Raw genomic sequence first — 17600 nt, 5'->3', positions numbered from 1 at the left:
TCTTATTCACCTTATACATGCTCCCTCTTGGCTCCATCTTCAATGAACATAATATCTCCTATCATTGCTATGCAGATGATACACACATATACCTCCCATTAGAACCTGGCAATAACAATAATAATGCAGTTAGGTCCCTCCTTGACTGCGTCTGGGATGTACAAAATTGGATGACACAAAACTATCTTCAGTTAAAGACAGAAGTGGTTTTATTTGGTCCCTCCAACTCCAGCGGGGGTAAAGCAAATCACTTAGGGCCCCTGGCCCCTAACCTTCATACCCATACCAGAAATCTTGGTGTCATTTTCAGCCCAGCTTTTAAATTTGACAAACTAATTATGTTTGTGGGTATTAGCCAGTCATCCCTGTCTCGTTTGCAGCTAGTGCAGAATGCTGCTGCTAGGCTACTAATTGGTACAAGGAAGAGAGACAGCATCACACCTGTATCGGCGTCCCTGGTCCTTTTATTTGTTTTTAAGGCTCTACATGGCCTGGTGCCCCAGTACATCTCGGAGCTCCTCTACCCTCTCCCCAACACTAGATCTCTCAGATCCTCAGACCAACTGAACTCCTTACTCCTAGTTCCTAGTTTAATAAACTGAGCAATATGCTCCTTGCTCCCTAAAACAAAACAAAACATTGGAGTCAGTTTTGCTTCACACCACCAAACAAAAGCAGCTTAAGTAGCAAAAAAGCCAACTGCAGGTTAGCCATGTAATCAATCCCAACTTTTGTACTGGATTTTGACATTGAAAATCAAGTAGGCTTCACAACCTGTCTAAATTTGTTCACCTTGGTCCATTTATGTACATAATATAAAGTATAAATTATGTGTAAAATTGCCATCTTGGTAAGAAATAAGTCAACCTTCGCTGTAACTTAGGTCAGATGTGGGCAGCTGAGCTGCAGTAAATGCAGCAGCATCACTATTTTAATGAAAATTTGAGGTTTTAAGGCCCTTCGTTTTTTTTTGTTTGTTTTTACATATATCATTAGCTATTGCTCACTCTTTTTGGAAAAAATCCAAACATCACCAGTGTGATGAAATGAATCTTGGTATAGGTTGGGTCTCACCTGACCAGCTGCCCCATCTCCGAAAACGTTGGAGCAAATTTTCAAACCAGTGTTATTTGGATAAACTGAGCGCATATTGGGAATCTGAATGGTTACTTTCTCACCTGAAAAAATATTAAAACTTAATGAAATGACATAATAATGGTCCTAGATCATGAATTACAACCTGCCAGTCGGTGTGACACCTGCCAGTCTGTTTGTTATTGCGTCTAACCAAGTCTCACTCAAGGAAAAGTCTGGTTCTGTAATCTTGCGAGAGTTGAGCTGTCAAAATCAGCTAAATATTCAGCCATGACAGAGTTGTACAGGAGTGCCAGAAGGAGTTTGTTGTGTTTGAATACAGAAGGCGTAGTTATCTAAAAGATTTTCAAAGTCATGGCTGAATATTTAGCTGATTTCAACAATTCAACTCTTGCGAGATTTTAGAATGAGACTTCTCCTTGAGCAAGACTTAATAATAACAGTCTGAGCCTGTCAGTGGCAAAAACAACCATCGCTGGATGTACATTGATAGAGTACAATTGCCCCATCGGACTACATTGCAGCTGGTTTCACAGCTGCTGGTGCTCTTGCTCAATACTGGACCAATTTCAAAAATTGTTATCTACATAAGTCAATTAGACACAAAATAATGGGAAAATAGGTTCCAGGTTGTAAAATACAGAAGTTTCCCGTTAACATGTGTATGTGTACTGTGTTTACCGGTTATGGTGCCCAAACTGGTTGCATTTATGATTTTACATGGCATTAAAACATTTATTTTTGGAGGGAAACATGCAATAATACTTTTAAGATATAGAAAGCCTTATCTTTTAACATGGGTGTACTGTCTGTACGACTGTGTGTGTGTGTGTGTGTGTGTGTGTGTGTGTGTGTGTATGTGTGTGGTCCAGGTATTCCCCATGTTATGGGGACGTAAATCTGTTTACACAGTCATGTTGTGGGGACTTGCCTCCCTTATGGGGACAAAAAGCAAGTCCCCTTAACATAAATCAATAATTTTAGGGTGAAGTCTTGGTTAAAAGTTAAGGTTCTTTTAGGGTTATGTTAAGGTTAGGGTAATGGTTAGGGTTAGGCATGTGGTGGTTATGGTTAGGGTTAGGATAAGTCTCCAGGAAATGAATGTAAGTCAATGTAATGTCCTCTGAAGTGATGGAAACACGACTGTGTGTGTGTGTGTGTGTGTGTGTGTGTGTGTGTGTGTGTGGCAGATAACAGTTTTTATTTTCTGCCTTTGTTGCTGATTTGTACAGATCTACATTTGCCATTATCCTGCAGACCTGCAACACACATCTGTCGTGTGTCCCGAGCTGTGTGGGGGTTGTGGTCCAGTTTGTCACAGCTGGTTTTGATCACCTTGATCCTCAGTCTGGACATAACAAACATGCAATGGTAAATAATAAAACAATAAAACTATGCAATAATATGTAAGCCCATAAAACCCTACAATAAAGTATGAAATATATATATTTAGATAAATATAAATATATATGCACCTATATAGGCATGTCTAACCATTTCCTCTCCCGTTCATTTCAGTTCTCTCAACCCTCCCCCTCAAACCCCATTCTCCTCTCTCTCCTCTCAGTGGGTGATACAGTGGCTAAGTGGTTAGCACTGTAGCCTCTAGACTTTTTCGGTACAGGGATGACGGCGGCTGTCTTGAAGCAGGTGGGAGCACTCTCCTGTAGCAGTAATATGTTAAAAATGTCAGTAATAACATCAACTCGCTGGTTGGCACATGTTTTTAGTACAAGGCTAGGCCCAGCAACTTTATTTATATTCACTCTCAGCAGGATTCTTCTCACATCCACTGTGGATACTGACAGTGGCATGTCCTCTGGAGGTGGAGTGGATTTTACAGCTGACTCTTTGTTGAGGATATCAAAGCAAGCATAGAATGAGTTAAGCTCATCTGGCAACATGGCCTCACTCATTATGGGGGTGCTTCTGCATTTGTGGCCTGTGATATTCTGGATCACCTGCCACATATCTTTGGTGTTGTTGGCATTGAGGTCTCTCTCCAGTCTCTGCTGATGTCTCCGCTTTGCCTCCTTGATGCCAGCTTTCAAACTTGCTCTGGTGATGTTGTATGCTTCCTTGTCACCTGACCAAAAGGCAGCTTTTTGGCTCTAGATAGAGCCCTCACCTCTCCATTCATCCAGGCTCTCTGGTTGGGGAATGATTTTATTGTCTTTGTGATCACCACATCATCAATACATTTGCTGATATATGAGTGGTGGCATCTCTGAACATGTGCCAGTCTGTGCACTCAAAACAGTCCTGTAGAGCTGCTATAGCTTAGCATTTTACTGATGGTTTGACCCTTTTATCAGCTGAGAGTAAGTAAACAGGACAAGCAATGAAATATGGTTTGATAGACCAAAATGGGAATGAGGGAGGGCTTTATAGCTGCCAGTAATGTTCGTATAAACATGGTCCAGGGTATTACTTCCCCTCTTGGGGATGTGGACATGTTGGTGGAATTTAGGTAAAACAGTTCTGAGATCTGTTTGATTTAAATCACAGACTACAATAAAAATACCATCCTGTTGTTTTGTCATGTGAATGCTGATCACCTCATACAATTCCTGTAGTGCATTTTTTTGAATTTGCATCTGCAAGAATGTAAACAGCAACAACAAACACACTTGTGAATTCTCTGGGCAGATAATATGGTTGACTGCTTAACATTAAAAACTTGACATCTGGTAAACATCTTCCATCCAGTTTGACTGCGTTTGAGCAAAAGCATCATTGATGGAAACACAGAGTCCGCCTCTTCTCCTCTTACCAGAGTCTTGTGTTCTGTCGGCGCAAAACACCGTCCACCCATCAAGTGCAATAGCTTGATCCAGGATGTTGGGATGGTGCCAGGTCTCTGTAAAGATGTGGACACAACAGTCTCTGATCTCCCATTATTGAGTTAGCCTGAGTCTTATTTCATCCATTTTATTTTCAAGCGACTGGACATTAGCCAGAAGTAGGCTGGGTAGAGGAATAGCCTTAGGTCCAAGCTGGTTTAGTTTAGCTCTGATCCCGGCTCTCTCTTCCTGGGATGATCACACCGTTTGCGGTGATGTTTGGTCCAGCTGATCTAGCCAGATGTTCATTGACAATGATAGTTTCAAGGTCCGCTGCATTTAATCCAGTCCCCGAACTTCCTTTTCCAACGTTGATGAGTGTATTTCTGTCATAAGCAATACATGCATCAGTAATAACGGCAAAAAAAACAGCAAATTAAAACAAAAATGTAGCAAAGTTTTAGGAGCTACTGGCCACTGCATCTGCATGCGCCACCATTGCCATGGCAAAAAAAGTAATCTAGTTTAGAAAGTGCATTATCTGATAATGTGTGAAAGCAATGCAAAATAAATGTTGTGAGGTTGTCTAACTGCATTTAACATACAGTCCTCTATCCTCTGCTAACAAGTAGGCGCACCCTTGCAGAGAACAAGCGCACACACACACACACACACACACACACACACACACACACACTCACACAGTTCAGCCTTCACCTTCCTCCACACCATCTGCTGGTGAAAGCCCCGCCTCAAATCCAGCCTTCTTTCATGTGAAAAGGAATTACAATAATTTGTCATCGTAATCTGCTGGGTCACAGGGGTGGGGAGCTTTTGGATGAGGAGGCAATCAAATAGGAGGAGGGAATTTGGAAAGAGAACAAGTGAAGGAGTTTGATTCATTGCTCTGTCTCAACAACAGAGATTAATATTTCAATGTAATTATTACTTTCCTGGCTATTACTGACCACACCAAATTAAATTGTCTGTGTAAGAGAGACAGAGGAAGACACGGGTATTTCATTAAAGCTTCAACAGAACTGGTGGAGGTTGCATCACTTACTGGCCAAATGAAAGAATGATTGGATATGTTGAGCAGGTGAGGATGAGGAAGTATTGGGCATCCTAATGAGGACAAATATCATTATCTTGAGCAGGTGCCCTGTCTGTGATTCATTTGGCCACTCTGCTGTCATTTGGCTAACATCAAATGAGCCATAGGGTAACGGCAAAGTCGAAGATTGTTTTGTGTGATTGAATTGGATTTCATACAATCACTTGAATCACTTTCCAAAGCTCAAAACAAATAACAATGATGAGAAAGTGAAAATTGTCAGTTAATACTGATGACAAAACACACAAAGCTCTTTTTTGCTTTTATGTCCCTCATTCAATCTTTTAATCTTAGACTGTGCATATTTCAAAGGACAGACAACAACTGGGATCAAATCATGGCCCTCCAGGTATTCATTGCCAGTGTGTGTTGAGGTCTATCTTCGGTCTTTGTAGATAGAGCCTTCTCAACACCCCACAACCTTCTAGTTAGTACCTCTTGTGGCCAAGCTGTGATAAGGCCTAAATTAAGCTTGGAAAAATTTGAGTTGCAATGACCCTTTCAAATCACATTCAAGAGCCACACAGAAACTTGCTTAATCTAACAGATTCTTCAGTAATGACACACTGTGCTATACATGAAAGAAAGTCAAGGACTTGCCCCAAGAATGCAAAATGTATGACATTAAATACAGATAAATGACAAATTGAAGGAAAAACCAACATAAAGTGTCTAAATAAGGTGTTAGGCCACCACATGCCACTAGAACAGCTTCAATGCACCTTGGCATTGATTCTACAGTCTCTGAACTCTACTGGAGGGATGAACACCATTCTTCCAAAAGATATTCCCTCATTTGGTGTTTTGATGATGGTGGTGAAGAGTGCTGTCTAACACGTTGGTCCAAAATCTCCCATAGGTGTTCAATTGTTTTGAGAACTGGTGACTGTGAAGGCAGTCAGTTGGGGCATTGTCATCCTTGAAGAGACCACTCCCATCAGGACAGAAATGTTTCATCAGAGGGTAAATGTGATCACTCAGAACAACTTTGTATTGATTTGCAGTGACTCTTCCCTCTAAGGGCACAAGTGGACCCAAACCATGCCAGTAAAATGATGATTCCAACAGCTTAAGAGAGCTATCTGTACCAGTTTTTCCTTTAAAGGTCAACTGTGTAGTATTTAGTAACATCTAAAAGAACAGACTTGGTAAAAATTGAATAGATTACTCAGTGTCTAATCAGCTGAAAATAATAATTGTTGTGTTTTTGTTACCTTAGAAATAAGCCCTTTATATCTACATGGGAGCAGGTCCCCCTCCATGGTGGCCGCCATGTTGCATCGCCATGTTTCTACAGTAGCACAAACTTAACACTGGCTCCCGTGAGGGCCTTACGCATTTTAGATTCAGTGGGCGACTACCGGAAATGCACCGGTTTTAAAACGAAGAAGAAGAGCGGACCAAACATTTTGTATTATGAGACGTTTTTGAAACCAAAATCTGATAAATGGGGGATTATACTTATTTAGAAAATCACAGGAGCGTGAATTGTCATCGTCAAAGAAACGAAGACGAAGAAGCTAAATGAAATCGGGACAAGCAACGGCATAAAACGAGGATAAACCCAGATGGAAATCCCTGGTGAGAGAAATGTTTGCAGACTGACGCAGAAGTTTCCTGTTTACTGCTGGACAGGTAAGAGTGTAATGTATATTTATTTTGCCCCGCTGGTAATGGTTCAAAACCTAGATGATGTACAGTGTTTATTAGCAGTATATTAGTTTCCCTGAAAAGTAACGTTAAATATTAGCACACTTTAGCCTCAGTTTGTGCCTCTCACGGAGCTGGTGGTCTGATAAGAGACAACAGGCGACGTCGTGCTAATAACCCAACAATTTATTCATTTTCTGTGGCAGTAAGACAACACATTGACTAATAACTAAGATATTTAGCACTGGTAATGTGCTAAAGACAGTAAGTCAGTGTAATGAGCTAGTGTGAAAGATAAACTGAGGAGAGGTCTGCTCATCACCGAGTTAATACATCCTGTGAATTTATATTTATATTTTTCACAGTGCTCCATGATTTCATTGTTTGCTCATAATTTGTCATTTAGGAGCACATGTACACATTGGGGGGCAAAGTTAGCTTATAGTCCAACACAAGTAACGTTTTCCCCGTTTCAATGTTGAAAAACATGTAATTGCGACCAGAATTTTAATTTTACATTCATCAGTCAGAAGTGACTAACTACTAACTAAAGTAAAGTGACTGTGTAATAGGTCAGGGGTATTTCACCATGTGCCATTGATGGCTGGGAGAACGTTGGTTTTCATTACAACCAAAGACAACAAAAGTTGATTTCACTGAATAGCTACTCGTCTCTGGCTGAAAGTGTGTTAATCAATTAAATAATCTGATCTAGTCTGTTGTTGGGATGAAAATCTGCATGAAATAAGGTTGAACAGTTTCTGGTGAGCACATTAGATAAATAGATAGACTGATAGATAGATAGATGATTTATGATAGTAAGTTCATTCATTTGTGCTGTTTTATTTTTTTGGCATTATTCACCATGTCTGTGACATTCACACCCACCATATCAGAAGTATTGTAGACCAAGTCATGAGAGGTCTAGGTAAGTGATACACATTTGTTTGCCTATGTAGCATATTAACTTACCCTGTAAGTCCACCTCTTGGTTAAATAGCACTATTTTCACATGTACAACTGTATGAAATCGTAAATTATCTTTATGTGTAACGGTAATGTCTTCCACAGAAGCAGTTTTCCATGCTGCTCCTGGAGCAGATGAGGAACAGCAGTGCCAGTGAATCATGGGTGTTGTTCCTGCCATGACAGTATCTTCATCCAGAGCAGTAAATTGAATACCTTTGGTGAGGTTTTACTCTGACCCTTGTCAGTTATTATATGTGCAGCAATTTGACTGCTGGAAGGGGATCAGATAAGTTTAATTACACTGCTTTTAGTGTTCAAACAGACTAATGATTTGATTATTCTGTCTTTATCAGAATCGACTCTGAAGAACACAGAATAAGCTGTCAAAATGTTTGTGTTTGAACAGTAAAAGCTGCATGTTTATGTTATCCTTTTATTGTCCAGATTGAAAAGGATGTCCAAAAATGTTTCTGTTAAATAAAATATATTTTTATTACAAATGTCATTATTCTTAGTGTTGTTTTTTATATTTTTATTTTGTGGTTCAAACTAGTGAATTACAGTTAACATAACCTGAAGTGGCAATGAAAATTAATCCATAACATGTACTACAGTGCCCTGTTCTGAGGATCAGTGGTATTCCAACTTCACTACTGTTTTATGTTGCTTTATAAATATAAATAATGACAATATAAATTAATGGTGGAAGTGGTAACGACAATATACTGACTGCAGGGAAATACTGTCATTGTATAAGTATAAATTGATATGTTTATCATTGCAATTATCACAGCACATCTGATGAATATCTTTTATTTGGTAAACTTGCACATTTAAGTTGAACAAATGTGAATATATAAACAAAAAGTTTAATAGTTATTCAGAAAATATATAAATATAGAAAATGTATAGAACACGTATAAAATAAATAAAATATCAGAAATGTAACAAATAAGAGATGATTTGATGATGAACAGGCAGGTGTGTGAGTACCTGAGATACTGTGTGGATGTTCCAGAGGGCCTGGAGGGAAACTCAGAGACCAGGTGTGAAACCAGTGTGATGTCTTTGGAGGATGAGGGAACTTGTCCCTCATCCTCCAAAGACAGCAACTGGGGATGACAAGTCAGTTTCCCTGGCCTAAAGAGCCATACTGTCAATAGATGAAATGTCTATAGGCAGCATAACGATACTCCCAGTTGTCATCCCCAGGCTTCCTGGTTTGGCCAAATACAATAATGTCCTCCCAGTACTGCCTGTGAATGCATAAAAAGCATTTTCAAGACAGTACTGGGAGAAGTGCGGTATTATTATTACACAATCTGCAGGGTACTGGCCACAGCATTTCCTCTCCCGGTCTGTAGGCATGTCTGTACAGTTACTACAGGTACACCATGGTACCCCTGGCACTCCAGCAAACGGTGGGACACCATGCCTGCACTGATGCATCATCAAGGCATCAAAAATGAACCCTGGCTGCCTCTGAGGCAGTTCACTGGTGAGCTGCCTGTGCTCCTCCAAGGTCATCTCTTCAAGAAGTCTCTGAAAAATAAAACACAGGAAAAACACAGATAAGGCTTTATAGGTTGTAAGTTTCATGATATGTTGGAAATATGGTAATGGTAGTGCAGAATATGGATTGTAGGCTGTGAAGTGTTCCAAAACATGTCTACAACAATAACATGATTTTTAAAAAAAGTCAAAATATTGCTGCGCGATACTTCCTATATAGTATTTATATAATCATTCAGTAGTGTTGCTGATGTTTTCAGTAGCCTCTTTTATAAAGAGAACCCGCATTATAGCCGTAAAGAGAATCCAAGGGGAGGACATTTCTCTTCGTTTGATAACGTTAAAAGTAAAGTTAGACTTTTCTGTCGGCTTCCCGACTCATTTTGAAAAGACAAGAGAAAGAGAGAGAGAGAGCAGCTGTGGTCGAGTGAGCTAGAGGGTGATCGCTGGTAGTGAGGAAGCTGGTGAATCAGATCAATAAACAGTTATTTTCTGATTGTTTCACAGTGGATAGCCTCTAAAGTACAAACACACCCACACACCTCTTCAGGGATGTTGTCTGGACCTGTTGACTTGCGGGTGTTGATGGCGAAGAGTGTCCTCTTCACGCTGGCAGCCGACAGGCACAGAGTCTGATCATGGGAGGGGAGTGGAGTCTTCTGTGGGCGTGTGTTGTTTTGTGCTTCAAAACGTGCAAAGAAGCTGTTGAGGTTGTTGAGCAGAGAGATGTTGCTGTCGCAGAGCTGTGGTGCGGGTTTATAGTCTGTGATGGTATGAATGCCCTGCCACAGGCTCTGTGTGTCTCTGCAGTCTTTAAATTGGCTTATCTTGTTTGTGCATTCCTGTTTTGCTTTCCTGATGCCGCGGGACAGGTTGGCTCTCGCTGTTCTCAGGCCAGTTTCATCCCCAGCTCTGTAGGCATTGTCTCTGGCCCTCAGCAGCCGCTGGACATCCCCTGTCAGCCATGGCTTCTGGTTAGCCCGAGTGATGATGGTTTTTGTGTGGGTCACATCATCGATGCACTTGCTGATATAAGAAGTAACAGTGTCTGTGCACAGTGCACAGTGTTGTTGTGTGTGGCTGCCTGCTTAAACATTTCCCAGTCTGTTGTGTCAAAGCAGTCTTGGAGAGCAGAGGAGGCCCCCCTCTGGCCACACCCGTACCTGCTTCTGAACCGGTTTGGTGACTTTCACTCTTGGCCTGTATGCTGGTATTAGCATAACAGTGATGTGATCAGAGAGTCCGATGTAGGGCAGGGGTGAGGCCTTGTATGCCCCTTTGTGGGTAGTGTAGACCAGGTCCAAAATGTTGTCTCCTCTTGTTGGGAAATCAACATGCTGGTGAAGTTTTGGGAGGAAAGTCTTAAGATCAGCATGATTAAAATCTCCAGCGAGGATGATGAATCCATCTGGGTGTTCACCGATGGCCTGATACAGTTCACAAAGTGCTGCGTTCCTGTTACTGCTGTTGGGGGCGGGAGGGATGTAAACAGCAACTAGCAAAATCGCTGTAAATTCCCTCAGCAGATAGAAAGGACGGCACCTTATGATCATAAACTCTGCCAATGGTAAACAGTGTTTGCATACCACCACAGCGTCCCGGCGCCACGCATCATGGATGTAAACACAGACTCCCTGCAAATCTTTCCTCCGTTTACGAGGGCTCTGTCCGCTTGATAGCATGTTAGCTACTCCAGTTGTGCAGCAGAGTCGGGGATGTTGTCATTTAGCCATGTTTCAGTGAAGAGAAGCACACAGCAGTTACTCACGTTACAATTCGCTGACGTCAGCAGTCGTATGTGATCCATTTTATTGTCCGGGGATCATACATTTGCCAGCAGGATGGATGGTATGGCTGGGCGAGTTGGTCTAACCACTAGCCTAGCCTGGATACCTCCGCGCTTGCCCCTCTTCTGCTTCCTCGCACACCGCTTGCGGTGCCTCCTTTCTGGAGGGGGAGCAGTAGTCGAGTCCAGTGTGGTTGCAGGCTGGCGGAGTAATCCGAGCTCCTCTATCGACTCTGTTTGTGCAGTATCCAAAGTGTTGCAAAGCTGGTTCCTGCAGATGTCTAACAGGGTCTGTCGACTGTACTTGTATTCCAACGTAGACAGACGAGACGCATACGAAAAACTTCCGGACAAACACTTACTAACAGAACAAACTCCCGCACGGTCGGGACAGTGAGGGGCCGCTGCATCTACACGCGCCGCCATCTATGAGTCTTTATGAGGGTTGCAGCAACTTGGTTGAAGTCTTCCTCGCTGGGGTATGCTTTGTATGTGTACATTGCTCAAGCCAGTGCTTCCAGAATGTCATGCTTCAATTCTCTCCCTACTTCTAGACGTTTTCCATCCTTCACAAAGGCAGCATTCCCTTGATGGAGACGGTATTCCACGTTAACAGAAAATCTTGGTATTTCAAAGTTCATTGCCTTTGACGTTCCATTGACGATGATTGATCAGATGATTGATCTGAACACACAGATTCTACCTGACTGGAGGTGGGCGTAGGAACAGGGGACAAAGGAATGGGGAATATCTTCAGTGTTGCTCTCTTGGGTAAATCACTGATGTCAGTAAGGTTACACAAGGCATTATTGAAGTCTGGGTCTTCATATTGGATAGTGAATTTGTACTGAAGTTCCAGATGCTCTTCCAACAGCTTAATCAATTCTGAGCATCTCAAATCACTTTCTTGAAGAATTTGTGCTTGCCTTCAAATCTGATTGTCCACACAAATCTAAGTGGCCCATACATCCTTATCAACTGAGGATAGTGTTCTATGTAGTGGTGTTTTGGACGCAGTGAAAAGTTTGGAAAAAGTTCTTTAAGTAATGCCCTGTGTTCTGAAATCTTACAATCCAAAAACTGAATAGAGTCCTCAGTAAACTGGAAAGACACAGCCAATTCGAGTGTCTTTCAGAAGCAGTAAGACGCCCCATGTCTTGTCATTCTCTGCCACACAATGACCTATCAAGAGTGGGAGGAGTCTCAGGAGGGTCCAATTTTCATGACCATTTCCCCCTATGGTTCCCTTAGTTTTATAGGATTTTGGGATAGGCTGCGGCTGATCAGTCCTGTCAGAAATTTGTACTTAAATTGTTTGATTGCACTATTTAAGGACTCCAAAGAAAAGTAACCTTTAGATATCAAATCCTTCAAACACAAAGCCATCTCCACAGGAACAACACCCTCCAACAGATCATGCAACAGATCTTTAGGAAAACCACAAACATGAAAGTGGTCCAAATGATCACTCAATGCACAGCTGCTCTTAACACCATACTGCTTCACTAATGCACTGTCCTGCAAAACCTCTTGAACTTGCTGGTCATGATTTTCTTTTGTCCTGTATTCAAATGAGCCTGATCGAACCTCCTTGACTTGAATGTCCTCCTTTGTGGCCATGCAAAATCGGCAAGGCAGATTTACATTAAAACCTTCTTGAAAAGCTGCAAGGGAATGAGCACCCAAATTATCTGCCAAGACATGTATCACAGTTCCTTTTACACTTGTCCCTAACTGCTGAACATATACTCCTTGCTGCTTAAGAGTTTTCAGATCTTGAATCAGTGGGTGGAGCACTTCTTGGTCCTTGATCACCTTAGCTTTGCACAGAAGAGCTAACTGAATAGCATGCAAAGAGGATGTGTGTTTTTAGCAAGAGCCCAGTAGATGGCACACATTTTGTGTTTCCTTCTAGATGTCCCGAGTGGATTAGCCACTTCAAAATTATCAATGTAAAGATTAAAAGCTATTCTACATTCATCTTCCATGAAAAATGAGTTTGCTTTGTAGCGTGTGCCGTCCTTGTGACTGTTGTATTGACCTGAGGGATCATCTGATGTAAGCACCATGTCCAGAATTTCTGGCTTATTCAACAATTTATGTAGCATTTGAAGAATTGGGACATAAACACAGGATTGATCATCTCCATCTATCTTATATTCAACAGGCATGACAACTAAAAATTCTCTCAAAAAATATGATGCTCTCCTATTTACATCTCCTATTTATTGTTGCCAGCAACTACTTTGACAAGCTCTTTTACCAATGAGCTGTCTACATCCACACAGTGCTCACTGAGTATCTGCTGTATAACTCCATGTATCACTGGCTCAGAAAGCAAATGAATTTGATTCAACTGTTGGACTATTTCTTGTGTTGCATTGTCTGAAATATGCAAGATTGTCTGTATTTTCAGGAAAAGGGAAGCCAAGTTGTGTTCCAGCTGATGTTTTAACTCATCCAAGTTGTCTTTTTCTTCTTCATTACTGAGTTCATCTTCACTGCCTGAACTGTCATTTAAGACAATACTCTCCTGTGTGCCTTCATTGACATCATTTTTTGAATATTTGAAACAATTCCTGGTTTGAAATCCTCACTCCATTGCTGTTGGTGCGTCTTACTTTTATGCGCATTAAAAGTTGAATAGACATTTGTCTCAAAAGAGCAGTCTTGGAAGGGACACTGGACTTTCTGGTTAGCCTTCAAGTGTCTATGCAAATGTGAAAAATAATCTACCTCTGTGCATGGCTCAATTAAGTCACAAAGATGGCACTGGTAAGATACTTGAGCTTGTGCAGGCTTACTTGATTCTCTATGCCGTTGTGAATGATTTTTACTTATGTGCACTTTCAATGCATTGAAAGACTTAAAACTGCACAGACAGTCTGAATGGAGGCATGGTATAGGCACAATCTGGGAGTATGTTCCATGACTTAGATGGTAGTTTGAAAAGCTGTGCTCTCGTCAGAAAAAAATGTGCAAAACTTACATTTCCACTGCATGGCACCACAATATCCGTGGAAAAGTAACTCTAAATAACAAAGAGCACATCAAATTATTATGTTTTGTAAAATCACACCAATGGCTTGAAATAAATAAAGAATGCACTAGTATGTAAGTAGTGATTACCACTAGAAGGAGAGAGGTGGCAGATACAAAGTGTTCTCACACTCAAATGTGTAGACTAAATGTTGGCATTTTGCATGCTCATTTCTAAAAAGATAGTCATTCTAATAGTCAAATATTTGTCATTTCATAGTCAAAAAAAAATAAAAATATGCATTTTTTAATGTTTGTTTTTTCACACTGGCCCATATATGCGGGGTCCAAAATAACTTTTTGGCCAATCGGTGAATGAAGGCCTAAACACTCTGGAAGCATGTGACGCGCGCGTTTTGAAATACACCTATTGTTTTTAATGGCCGAACACTCACTAGAAGCATTATGAGGCACGTCAAACTGCCTTGCCGCGCCTACTCCGACCTTGTTTGGAGTGTCAAATGCAGACCCAGCGACCAAAGCTGTTTTCTCTGCAGCCGAAAAAGAGTGAAATAGTGCAAGCCAGCTGACACCACTGAGCGAGAGAGACGGTGGTGAGTAAGGAGAGGGAGTGGCAGTGAGAACAAAACGCTGCATGAGAGAAATAAAACGTTATATTCTGATTATTTTACAGCATTTATGTTTTAAAGCACAAATAAATAACCATCAAACAGTCAACAGATGATTTACTGTGGACACAGACGCTCTTAGTTTCAGTTTCATTTTCTTCCTCTGCAATATAATGTTTTATTTCTCTCATTCAGCAGCTCTGTTCTCACTACCACTCACTCCCCTTACTCGACCACCGTCGCACTGTCTCTCTCTCTAGCTCGCTGGTGCTCAGCTGACTTGCGCTATCTCTCTCTTTTTCAGCTGCAGAGAAAACAGCTTTGGTCGCTGGGTCCGCATTTGACGCTCCAAAAATCGAAACAAGGTCGGATTAGGTGCGTCAAGGCAGTTTGACGCACCTCATAGCGCTTCTAGTGCGTTGCCTTTTAGTCCGCTAAATCAAAATGGCCATGGTCGAGCCCTGGTAATGGCCATGGTAACGTTAGCTAGCTAACATGAATGCAAGCAAAAGTTAAACATTCTGCAAATTAAAAAATTAAAAAAAAAAAAAAATTTCGGCAACGTGAGCTGTCCGGGAGAGTGGAGAACACGCAGTGCGCAGGTGAAGGTGAGGTGACAGCAAGGATACTTCTTCCGCGTCCTCTTAAATAGCGATTTACCTCCATGGGGGATATTATCGCCACGTACTGGTCATTATTTCAAGTAACAACTTAGACTCTCTGAGTAAGTTCATTTGAATAATAGTATTTCTGTGAACTACTGCCACCTTTATTTTCACAACAATTAACTACTGATAGTAAACTCAACATTTTGGTTAAAATCTAGTCAACTTGCTATGTTATTTCTAGTAAGGTATACTATTTGCTTTTACAGTGTAGGGAAAACACTGGAATTGTAAAGCATTTAAAATGGACAATAATTTATTTAAAATCTATTTTTCATAAAATACATTAATGCATTACATTCAGTAATAAAATACTTTGCATTAACTGCACAACAAGAAAAAGACACACATACACACACACACACACACACAATCAGAGGGCTGTGAACTGCAGGTGAGGGGAATCCACCTACGATGGCCACTGTGCCAACTGTCTAGAAATATATTTCACCACAATGCACAGTATTCTACATTATTTATTAACATTATTTTCTTAGAGGAAGAGATGTATAGAACCAAAGGAATAGCCTACAGTAACAAACAAGGGATGAATTAAATGCCTAAGCAAAAGTATACCATGCAAACACACAAAGCCTAACAATAACACACAATAAACCTAACAAAGTAACCTAAACACAGCAGCAGTGGCAAGCAGAGTCTACAAGAGAACAAAAATAAATGTTATTCATCTACCGCTACACATACAGACACATACATACATTGTACACAGTCTTCAACATCTACCTTTTGTCTGTCTTGTTATAATAAACAAATTGGCAAATAACTATATTATACTACATTATAGTGAACAAATTGAAAACATGGAGATGGGAAGTACTATGAGCTGTCCTATGAGCCCTACAGTAGCTGAGGAGGAGCATTTTCACAGCTAGCTTCATTCTTTCAAATCTACAAAACATCTCTGTCCAAATGTGATGTCCCATACTGTGGGACTATTACCAACAAGGCAATACTTTTGAATTCATATATGGGATGTGCCTGTGTGTATGCACAAAGCCAGAAGTATGCATACGCATGCATTCATGTTGTCAGATTTATAATTTCACATATGGGTATTTGGAGTGAAAAAGGCACCACATGGGGGTTTATAAGGTATGAGCCTGCTGCGTTCTTCAGTTGGTAGCTAGTTATCGTATCAACTGTAAAGCCACGGAAGATCAGCAGACTCACACTGTTTTAATTTGTTCTTTCAGGTGGGTAAATGTCATGTAAGCATGTATACAGTTTTTCATATTTTCTATTAAATGTACTATTTTTATTGTTTTATTCTTGTTTATATTGTTGTTTTACTGTTTTATGTATTGTAGCATGTAGTTTGTTGGTTATATGCGCCAGCTTGGTGGGACAAGTTGGCACTAGCTTGCCAGTTACGATGATAGCTATCTTTAAATTAAACCTGTCAAAATGCCAAAGGGAGTCAGATGTAAGTGGCCTGACTCCACTGATATGTATATATGTGTAAGATTTAATGTCATAGTGTTCTGTGGTTTTTATTTTCTTTGTTTTGTTAACAGTTAATGACATTTATTTTCAGTTTGTTTATAACGGTTAATAACCATAGACTGTATAAAAATATGGACGTAGTTACCATGACGTCACCCATTGGTTTCTGAAGAGCGGTTTTGAAGCTCAAAGCAAGCCGCTCCAACCATCGCCATCTTGGCAGTGCGTGATGCTGCCTAACTCCCAGCCAATCAAAAATGGGCAAAGAGGCGGGCCGAATGGCTGAAACAAGCCACCTAGCAGCTAGCGGACCTGTCACTCAAAGCAGCCATGTCCTTCATTATGCATAACTTTATGGCTTAATAAAATTTAAATGGGTGAATTATAAAAAAATTCACCCCCTGTACGGTTGTCATGAAAGGGGAAATTAGCTGTAGAGACCAAAACTGTTTTTTGTACCAGGCTGTAAACATGTTTATTTCTGCTGTAAAGTTGGGCATTTTAACATGGGGGTCTATGGGGAATGACTCTTGGAGCCAGCCTCAAGTGGCCATTCAAGGAACTGCAGATTTTGGCACTTCCACATTGGCTTCATTTTACAGCCCCAGAGGTTGCCGCTTGTTAATAACGTTTATTTTGAGTTCCAGTTTATAATGGTTGATAACGTTTATTTTCAGTTTGTTTATAACGGTTATAGAACATAGACAGTTAGAGCCAGAGCCCGAACAGCTGATTAGCAGCACTGTTGTTTACCGTTGCCAAGGCAACCAGGCAGTTCACGGGTTGTAATAGTCATGCGTAAACAGAGAGGATGAATGAGAGAGATTATATTGTAATGTAAATGTTGCGTGACTGAAGTTATGAGGGAATGAGATAATTGTTTTATACTGGAAATGATAAGAATTGTAAATAATTGCAGATAATAGACTGATATAGCATTTCAATGCTCCGTTA

At 40.8% G+C, this 17600-nt stretch overlaps 1 protein-coding gene across 1 annotated transcript; it reads right to left on the bottom strand.

Moving 5' to 3' along the window:
- Positions 1 to 8538: 8538 nt before the first annotated feature.
- LOC121888583 lies at positions 8539 to 11335 on the bottom strand. The gene is made up of 3 exons (XM_042400206.1): positions 11017 to 11335; positions 9666 to 10207; positions 8539 to 9153 (listed from the first exon to the last, which is right to left on the bottom strand). Exons 1-3 carry the CDS (start codon positions 11333 to 11335, stop codon positions 8752 to 8754), a joined length of 1263 nt encoding a protein of 420 aa, XP_042256140.1. The 3' UTR covers positions 8539 to 8751.
- Positions 11336 to 17600: the final 6265 nt, after the last annotated feature.

The sequence above is a fragment of the Thunnus maccoyii genome, chromosome 21 (genome assembly GCF_910596095.1).
Source record: "Thunnus maccoyii chromosome 21, fThuMac1.1, whole genome shotgun sequence".
Lineage (NCBI taxonomy): Eukaryota > Metazoa > Chordata > Actinopteri > Scombriformes > Scombridae > Thunnus > Thunnus maccoyii.
This window is presented reverse-complemented; position numbering and strand designations above follow the sequence as displayed.

What these genes read in the sequence shown, in the direction of transcription:
- LOC121888583 (XM_042400206.1), bottom strand. Translation starts at nt 11,335, where the DNA reads ATGGCGGCGCGTGTAGATGCAGCGGCCCCTCACTGTCCCGACCGTGCG. An exon ending in GAAGAGGGGCAAGCGCGGAG is followed by an intron (nt 10,208 to 11,016) that starts GTATCCAGGCTA and finishes ATGTTTAAGCAG; the next exon opens with GCAGCCACACACAACAACAC. An exon ending in CAGACAACATCCCTGAAGAG is followed by an intron (nt 9,154 to 9,665) that starts GTGTGTGGGTGT and finishes TTTATTTTTCAG; the next exon opens with AGACTTCTTGAAGAGATGAC.